Raw genomic sequence first — 9546 nt, 5'->3', positions numbered from 1 at the left:
GGAATATCAAATTTGATAATTGTATGAAAAATCTTGAGTTTACTAAAAGCAAATTTGATTATTGTTTATACTTTAAAACTGTTGAAAGCCAACCTATTTTTCTTCTCATTTATGTGGATGATATGTTGATTATAAGTCCATGTATAAAGCTGATTGATAATGTGATTAAGTGTTTGTGTGATAATTTTGACATGAAATTGTTGGGGGATGCCAAGGTGATATTAGGCATGACAATTATTAGAGATAGAAAAAATTTCAAACTGTTTTTAAACCAATCCTCCTATATTTCGAAAATTATTAAAAAATTTTCCATGTGTGATGCAAAATCTGTATCTGTTCCAATGGCTTCTAATTTTGTGTTAAGTAGGGACCAATGTCCAAAATCTAAATCTGATTGTGAATATATGAAGCATGTGCCATACTCTAATGTCATAGGTTCCATAATGTACTTAATGGTTAGCACTAGGCCTGACTTAGCCTATGCAATTAGTTGTTTAAGTAGGTATATGTCAAATCCAGGCTTAGAACATTGGCATGCCTTAAAGTGGGTGTTTAGATACTTATCTGGTACAATCAATGTGGGTTTAGTCTTTGGTAAATATACTAAAAATATACAGTTAGAGGGTTTTGTAGATTCAAATTACGCTAATGATAGAGACACTAGGAAAAGTACTACCTCATATATTTTTACCTTGTGTGGAACTAGTGTTAGCTGGAAATCACAATTGCAACATATTGTTGCTTTGTCCACAACTGAATCTGAGTATGTAGCAATAACTGAAGCTTTAAAAGAAGCAGTGTGGTTAAAGGGTTTAATTACTGAAATTGGTTATTTGCAACATACTGTCACTGTTTTTTCGGATAGCCAGTCCGGAATTCAATTGTGTAAAAATCCTGTGTTTCATGATAGAACTAAACACATTGATGTACGTTTTCATTTTATTCGGGACATAGTATCTAAAGACATAGTAAAATTAGAGAAGATCCCGTCTGAATATAACCCAGCTGATATGGGTACTAAGGTTCTGCCTGCAAGTAAATTCGTATCTTGTATGAGATATATACATTGTGATACTTTTGATTAGTCTTATACTACTTAGTGTAGTTGGTAGGCTAATTTAATGTTCTTTTACTAACATTGTGTATCTGTGTTGCAGGTATAGGGTAATATATAATGAAATAAAATAGGCGATGATGTTCCCCGACCATTCGGACCAAAAGACAGGTGGAGGATTTGTTGGATTTTTGTCCTTATGGTCCACCCCGAATAAATACACAAATACACACTCGTCTCGCAGCCCGAGCGCATTCGGGCCTGGCCCATGTCCCGACCTCACTGTCCGTCCGACTGCGTCCCAACTTAGCGACCTGTCCGACTTCACCAACCGCTTGACTACTTCCTGATTCAGGGATCTGTCCTGAGTCGGACCATCCGTCCGACTCCGTCCGACTTCGTCCGGCTTGGACCATCCGTCCGACTCTGTCCGCATGACTTCGTCTGATTTCGACTGACCGTCCCGACTTCGTCCTGGCTTGGACCGTCCCGACTTCGTCCTGGCTTGGACCGTCCCGACTTCGACCGTCCGCCCGACTTCATCCCAACTTGGACCATCCGCATACATACTGACAGTCTGACCTTATGCCTCCCGACCTTGACCCACGTCCTGATCCGACCCGACTAGGATCCGCGTCTTTTTCCTTAGCCACGTCCCTGGCCGTCCGATCTGGGGCTTTGATCCTATCCGTCCATTCGACCTGTATATATATATATATTTGGAGTGTGAGAGAGAATTAGATTTCGATACATCACCCACTCTCTCTAAAAAAGCTTACCCTCTCTAGCCTCTCTCTCTCTCGATTGTTTCTCTCACTCTCTCGTCCGACGGCGGTTCACGGCGGTTGTTTGTGCAGTGCCTTTCCTCCTGTGTCTGTGGAGTTCCTTTGGCACCTGTTTCCCCTGTGTGTGTGTTGTTCGCAGCCGAAAGGGGCTCGTTCAACTGTAGGCTTGTGGTTTCTGTTTCCTGTATGCCTGTTACTGTTACTGTGGGGGTGTTTTGTGGTTGTGAGTCGTGGTGTTGTGGCCGATGTGTTTGTGTTAGTCGCGATTCGAGTGTGTATGTGTATATTTTGTGTTTCGAGTGGTTAGGGGCTGAGCCTAGCCAAAACTAGTTAAAGTTTTTTGTTCGATTTTCTTAATAAAGAATTTGATCCTTTTTCCGCAATTTTCAACAACAGATCTCTTATGGTTTATATCAAAATCTTTACAAAATTAAAATAAAAATATGACTTTGTAAAGAGAAAAACATACCAAAGCTCTAATACCATTTACAACAAAATTTTAAGATCGAAACTTGATTCTATTATTTGAAAAACCTAATCTAGACATATTCAATATATAATATCTAATTTTAAATTTTTATATGTTTATTAAATTTAATGATAATTTTATATATAGTAATAGTTAATGAAAATAAAATATTTATAATAATTAAGTTTTAACAAAACAAATTAATAAACAAATTAATTTATTTTTAAAAGATTTATTCAAATATGTTGTATAGCATGTATAAATTGGATTTCATGATATTTTTTCATCTCTCCTTATATACCAATATATTTACATATATTAAAAAAAATTCTTTTTATAAACCAATTTATATTAATTATATATAAATATATATATTTTTCTTATTTATATTATATAAAATTTTATTTTTATACCATGATCTTCTATATTCATATAAAAATAAATATTTTAAATTAAAACACTCACATCTTACAACTTCAATTATAATTTACAATCAAATTCTAATCGATAGACAAATACATGCTTCCTAATTATATTGTATTTGATACCATATAAGTTATTTTGAACAGAAAAACTATTTTTACAGAATATATTAAATTTTAAAAAAAAACATTTAATTCAATAAAGCATAATTTTAAATAAAAATAAAATAAAATAACATCTTAAAGAATTAGTGGCCAAGGCTAGATTGCATATATATATATTGGTAGAATATAAAACTGAAATTCTCATAAAAATACATACATATTTATAATTGTTCAAATAAGACAAGAATTCATAAATCTCTTAAAATAAATACTATAAATGTAATATATTACTTCTAAATATATTTTAACACCCCTAATCAAACTCAAGATCCGATCAAACAAACTTGAGTTTGTCAGAAGTGACTGTACGAATTTGAATTCGCCAAGATTGACTGAAGGTGGTGTAGTCGTCCACTCTGGATCAAAGTCAGAAGCAGAATTCTCAACACCGTTAGAGTTGGAATCAAGACTTACTCACTCTATAGAGCTAGAGTCGAAAGCTCGCTCGCAACAGAGCTAGAGTCGGAAACAAAACTCCCTCGCTTTCAATAGAGTTAGAGTCGAAAACAGGACTCTCAACGACGTTAGAGTCGAAAGTAGACTCTGTCAGTGGAGTAGTAGAGACGAAGACAACATGGAAATAACAGCATAACCGAACATGACTGTGAATAGAAGCAGATACATCAATAAAATATAAAAATATATATGAGATAATTTGGCTCTATTTTAATTATAAGAATACATACGTATTTATAATGATATACATAAATAAGACAAAGAATTCTATAAATCTTTTAAATAAGATAACTATCATAAATATAATATTATTTCTAAATATATTATGATTGTATATATATTATTATTTTTTAATAATATTTATAGAAAATCATATTCTCCAAAAAAAAAAAAAAAAATGGTATTAGGTGAAAAACCTTAATCTCTTCTCATCCATATTTCAATTCGCAAACAACATTTATCATTTGCATGAAACCTTCTTCATCACAAAAGCCAAAAAAAAAAAAACAACCATACTTAGGCAAAAAAATTTAAATAAAAAGGATGATCACTTAGGCTCAACCTTAGCCTGAAATGTATACATTCCGCCGCTATAATCAAAAGCATCGCTATAAGGATGCTTAGAGGCAGCTTTTCCGGCGCCAAACTCCGTCGCCGACGACGACGCCGACGTCGAGCTCGTGTTCACTCCATCGTTCTGCAAAATGCTCTCAAGGGACTTCACGACCTCGCTCATCGTCGGACGATCCGAGGCTGATTCTTCCACACATTGCATCGCTAGCTCGAGGAATCTCGGAAATCCGACCAAATTCTGTGTGTTCCTTATTACAGGATCCATCAATCTTGTTATGCCGCAATGGATATCGTCGTTCTTGTCCATAATTAGCCTCGCCTCGCGCACGATGTACTTTCCCTTCTCGATCGGCTGCTTGGCTGTAATGAGCTCTAGCATGACCACGCCAAAGCTGTATACGTCGCTCTTCTCGGTTAATTGTTGAGTCATGTAGTATTCGGGATCCAAGTATCCCTGTCGAAGTTGTTCGAAGTTCTAGATTAGTCCCATGATGTAGTAAAAAAAAAAAAAAAACGAGATCGGTTACCATGTTGATTGGGTTTTCAACTAATTTTTCCAATCAGCACATGAAAAACTAAGAAACAATACATGTTTTTATGTTAATATATATCATGTGCTGAAATCAGTAGTATCTACTGTGTAGCCTATTATCATGTATTCTTAGTTTGTACTTCCTTTATCCCATCCCAAAACAACAGAGATACTTGGGATGGACACGGAAATTAAGAAATATTAGTATTATATTGATATCGGTGTAAAAGTGTTTCTAAAAGACCAAAATGCCTATACTTTGTATAATTATTGTGAAAAAAAAAAGTAAGGATAGTTTTGTAAAAAAGGTGGAAAATTAGTTAGAAAAAATAGAAATGGGGCTATTGTTTCGAGATGAACGAAAATGACAAAATTGGACAATTGTTTTGGAATTGAAAGAGTATTATATTAACATAAGTGGTATTCCGTATATTATCATATCATGTGTTAACTACTATAATATGATGTGTTGTTAGTACTGTGCTGAATTTGATTCAATAAAAATGAATATAGTGTGATCTAAGTACTTACCAATGTGCCTTTCACTTGAGTCGAGACGTGCCCTTTCGAAGTGTCGGAGACGAGCTTTGACAAGCCAAAATCGGCGACTTTAGCTGTGAGATTGTCGTCGAGTAATATGTTGCTTGACTTGATGTCGCGATGGATTATCGGAGGATGCGCGAGTTCGTGTAGGTAAGCTAATCCTCTAGCGGAACCAAGGGCGATTCTTATCCTCCTCTTCCAGTCTAGATAGATCGAGCTTTTTCCTGTCGATGAAATTCGAAACATATCTTTACATCATTATGTGTTGTCTTGATCGACTTTTTAAATTTTTTTTTTCGACGAGGAATGAGATTTTACCCGATAAGCTATCTCTCAGTGTACCGTTGGCCATGAACTCGTAAACGAGCATCTGTTCTTCATGTTCGAAACAGAATCCGACAAGGCCAACGAGGTTCTTGTGATGGACTCTAGAAAGAAGCTCGATTTCTGTCTTGAACTCGAGCCCGCCTTGCGTCGAGCCTCGTTGAGCACGTTTAATGGCGACTACTTCCCCGGTGGGGAGCACTCCTTTGTAGACCTGTCGAAAAATAACTGAAAAATCACTACAAGAAAATAATATTTTTGTAACGAAATTCTTATGTCCCTAAAACTACTTTTTCTGACATTAGAAATGAAATTACTTTAGTTACGTGAACTTTAGGGACGGAATTCCGTTATAAATATATTATTTTTTTGTAGTGAATCTGAGTATTCGATCCATTTTTAGCATTCTAATCGTATGCATGGGACGTGTTTGAACCTTGCCATAGCCTCCCGACCCGATCTGATTGGCGTCGGAGAAGTTATTCGTGCATTTCTTGAGCTCGTCGTAAGAAAACCATCGCGCGCCTTTTAGCTGCGGCGCCCCCCCGCTGTCTTTCCCGCTCGGAGCCCAAGATGCTGAAATTCGAATAAAATCTCGATCAAAACAAGCTAAACTTCATACATTTTTTAAGGTAGTAGGCTATCAGAATTACCGAACGGTTTGCTTAACGAGATTGCCTGCTCAGCGCGCCGTTTCTGCCTCAGAGCATACAATGCAAGTGCGGCGAGCATCACGACCAGGACAGCGCATCCGGCGACTATTCCGGCGATAACACCGCTGCTGAAACGAACTCTCTCACGATCATCTGAAAAATCATTGCAGTGCAAATTAGTTGCTTTTTTTTTTGTTCGAATTTACACTGTATTTCACTTCCTTACCTCCGAAAATGTACGGCGAAGCGATGAAATAATACGGTCCGAAGTCATGCGGAGGCTTGAAGGTTTGGTTGGTCAGGGAAAATCCGATTCTTTGAACCATTGATCTGTTCAAGTACTTGGAATCTGAGGGGAAAAGCTGGAGCTGCACTTGAAGGTAGTCGTCGCCATTGAAGAACGGATTTTGTAAGGAAACCGATCCGGGAGAAAGGCCGAGTTTCGTCCAAAGGCTCATTTCCAAAGAATGGAACAAACTTGCATTCGATAAGTCCCTAAAGAATGGAGCTCTGAAGTAGAGTGTTCCTTCGTAGGGATAAGCGCAGTCGCAGCTTTGCGGATTGAGCTTTTGGTTCGACGTGCATATTTGGCTTCCGCAGTTTGCCAGGCTTGTCGAGTAAGGCTTTTCGGATTGCTGAATTTGACAGTAGACGGTGTTTTCCAGCGAAGCCGAGCAGACAGGGTTCCCGATCAAGCTGTAGTAGAAAGAGCATGGATCGATCAGAGGGTAATGGATAAGGTATATATGTATGTCTGAATTTTTTCTAGATTTTCTTACAGGAGTGTGCTCTTGTGGTCGGAGCCGATGGTGACTGATGTAATGTCGTTGTTCTGCAGGTCGATAAGCTGGAGGTCTTGGCTGATCTTGCCACTGATGTCGAGCTTGTCACCGAGAGCGTTGTTCTTCAATTTCCTATTAAGACAAGCAAAAATATTCAGACAGCAGCTGATGATTATTTTCTATGTATGGTTTTGAAGACATACACTTGCTGGATTTGAGGTAAGCTGAAGAGCTCCGACGGCATGGATCCTTCCAACGGTCCGAATTCGATCATCCTAAGGACAAACCAATGCAGTTGCCACGTGAGGTAGTTTCAACTGGATTCATGTTTTGGAGGAGAAGATTATTTGTTACGTACAATGTTGTGAGCGACTGTAATGTTGAGAACCAATCCGGGGCTTTCGACTGCTTGAACGAGTTGTTGCTCAAGTCTCTGCAGAAACAAAGAAATGCTCAATTCTGCAAGTAGAAGTGGCAATGGATGCAGATTTTTTGTGGTTCTTACAGGTAGTTGAGAGAGTCCATCCCTGTCAAGTTTGGTAATAAACCAGACAACATATTGTGTCCTAAATTCCTGTGAAATGGTAATGATCATCATCAGTAGCAATCGAAAACAGGCCTTTCGATGTATGTGTAGGAAAGAAATTACCCACAGTTCATTCATGTTGGTGAGGTTGTTGAGGCTGGCAGGGACACTTCCTTCAAACTGGTTCCGATCAAGCCGACTGGATTAAGGAATCATTTATGCAAAAAGAGAAAACAGGACAGTTGAAGAAGGAAGGAATTAAGGAATTCGGAGAATGTGATGAAGGCAGAGAAAGTGAGATCACTCACAGAACCTCAAGTGGCTTCACCAATCCTATTGTGGATGGAATGCTACCTTGGAACCGATTCGAATCAAAGAGTCTGCAAGGGAATAGATTATCAATCAGCGAGCAGCAGGAAGATAAGATGTGATGATAAAAACATACATACAAATACAATCTTACATATGTATCAAGGACATGTCTGAATCGAACAGCTGGCTCGGAATTTCGCCTGAGAGCTTGTTCTTGTTGAAATGGCTGAGAAAGGTAAGCAGCAGCAGCATAGAATTTTATCAGATGAGGTAAACTGAAATGAGGAAAGTGTTGTAGAACATGAATGGACTCAAATTCAAACTCAAACTCACAAGTGCTTGGCCTTTTTTAACTGGTCGAGGCCGGGGCCGAAAGCTGATGAAACAGGGAGTGACCCTGCGAGCTTGTTGTCTGCGAGGTCGAGCCAGTACAGCTTCGAGAGCTTACCCAACGACGGGGGTATGTCGCCGGTTAGGTTGTTGGAATTCAGGGCCCTGTATGTGTATTGTGTTAATAATTTGTGGTAGGAAGAAAGGAGTTGTTTTGTATTGGTTTCTTACAAGAAAGTTAGGTCAGAGAGGTTTCCCAATTCAGGTGGTATGGTATTAGTGAAGCTACATCCAGCCAGGATCCTGGACAGGACAACATTCAACTCGATTCAATGATGTATTATCAATTGTTTGTTGCAGTTGACAAAGTTAAGGTTGGTTGTTACAGACAGTATGGTGAGTTTTCGCAGATCTCCGAGGCGGGGCGACAGGGGGCCGCTTAAGCCAGGATTGAAGGATAAGTCCCTACAATTGCAATTGCAAACAAAGAAACAATCAATCAATATGATGTAGAGCAGAGCAAGGTAGGTAGATAATTAGAAATGGAGCAAGTGAGTGAGTGAGAGAGAGACAGACAGGGAAAGTAGCTCGGATAGAGCGCCGATGTCGCCGCTCATCCTGCCGGTGAGTCCCATTGTGGACAGGCCTCTGCAGTGCAGTGCAGTTAGTTAGTTATTGTGAATGTATTTAGTTATACAACTCAACTTACAGGGAAGTGACTCTGGAGGAGTTGCAGGAGACTCCTTCCCAGGAGGTGCAAGGATCATTGTCGGATTTGTCCCAACTGGGCGGGGTGTTCCCCCACTGATCCTTGAGCGATCGGAGCACCGCCGCTGCATATCAATAATAATCATCATCATCATCATAAGTTAATTATATTAGATTCCATTTACATACCGTCTTGGGGGTTGGTGGCTGCAGTGGCAGGCGGAGTCCACAACAAAATCAGGAGGAGGAGGATCCACGCCAATGCCAATGCCAATGGCAATGGCATATTTACTAAATGTTTATTGATTGATGATTTGTTTGATATTTGTCTCAGCACAGCACAGCAGCAGCAGCAGCTCCTTTGGTTATGAATGGATCATGGATTGTGAAAGAAAGAAAGAAAGAAAGAAAGCCCACTACTGTCATGTCCTGTCCTATCCTAGGTTGTAATGCAATGTAATGTAAGTTTGATAGAGATAGAGATAGAGACAGAGACAAAGATAGAGAGATATGATATTGGATGGTATTATATTCAAGGTTCCCTTATTGCTTGGAACTGAATTCAACCCCCTCCACTTTCAAGTGCACTAGTGTAGTGTAGTGTACTGTTGGGTTTGGTTTGTTAGAGAGAGAAGATGCATGAGAGAGAGAGAGAGAGTGTGTGTATGGAGGTTAATTTTGGTTGCATCATGATTAATCTTGTCTTAGAAGAGAAGATAAGGGTGGTGGCTGTTGAATTTCTTACCCTGAGTGCCCATCCATCCATCATTGATATCATTGATTGTGTAGCAAGCAAGCAAGCACTCTACAATCATTACATTTCATGCTGCTCCCTCCCTCCAGGTGGTAGTGTCTTTCTTCACTACATCATGATCAGGATTATGGATTGCTTGCTTGCTTCCTTCTTGTCTC

General features: G+C 38.9%; 1 protein-coding gene across 1 annotated transcript; it reads right to left on the bottom strand.

The window, feature by feature from the left end:
• Positions 1-3766: 3766 nt before the first annotated feature.
• LOC127244816 (leucine-rich repeat receptor protein kinase HPCA1) lies at positions 3767-9527 on the bottom strand. Its single transcript, XM_051265327.1, has 20 exons — positions 9380-9527; positions 8824-9073; positions 8636-8759; positions 8503-8574; positions 8317-8391; positions 8158-8229; positions 7930-8091; positions 7748-7822; positions 7593-7664; positions 7412-7483; positions 7264-7332; positions 7117-7191; positions 6962-7033; positions 6756-6890; positions 6203-6672; positions 5977-6129; positions 5760-5899; positions 5318-5537; positions 4988-5223; positions 3767-4378 (listed from the first exon to the last, which is right to left on the bottom strand). The coding sequence occupies exons 2-20, from the start codon at positions 8918-8920 to the stop codon at positions 3899-3901; spliced, it is 2871 nt and encodes a 956-aa protein (XP_051121284.1). The 5' UTR covers positions 8921-9073; positions 9380-9527; the 3' UTR covers positions 3767-3898.
• Positions 9528-9546: the final 19 nt, after the last annotated feature.

This window comes from Andrographis paniculata, unplaced genomic scaffold (assembly GCF_009805555.1).
Source record: "Andrographis paniculata isolate CXL003 unplaced genomic scaffold, ASM980555v1 Contig21END, whole genome shotgun sequence".
NCBI classification, from domain to species: Eukaryota; Viridiplantae; Streptophyta; class Magnoliopsida; order Lamiales; family Acanthaceae; genus Andrographis; species Andrographis paniculata.
Note: the sequence above shows the minus strand (reverse complement) of the source record. Positions and strands in the feature narration are given on the sequence as shown.

What these genes read in the sequence shown, in the direction of transcription:
- LOC127244816 (XM_051265327.1), bottom strand. Translation starts at nt 8,920, where the DNA reads ATGCCATTGCCATTGGCATTGGCATTGGCGTGGATCCTCCTCCTCCTG. An exon ending in TTAAAAAAGGCCAAGCACTT is followed by an intron (nt 7,823 to 7,929) that starts GTGAGTTTGAGT and finishes TACCTTTCTCAG; the next exon opens with CCATTTCAACAAGAACAAGC. An exon ending in CTCAAGTGAAAGGCACATTG is followed by an intron (nt 4,379 to 4,987) that starts GTAAGTACTTAG and finishes CAACTTCGACAG; the next exon opens with GGATACTTGGATCCCGAATA.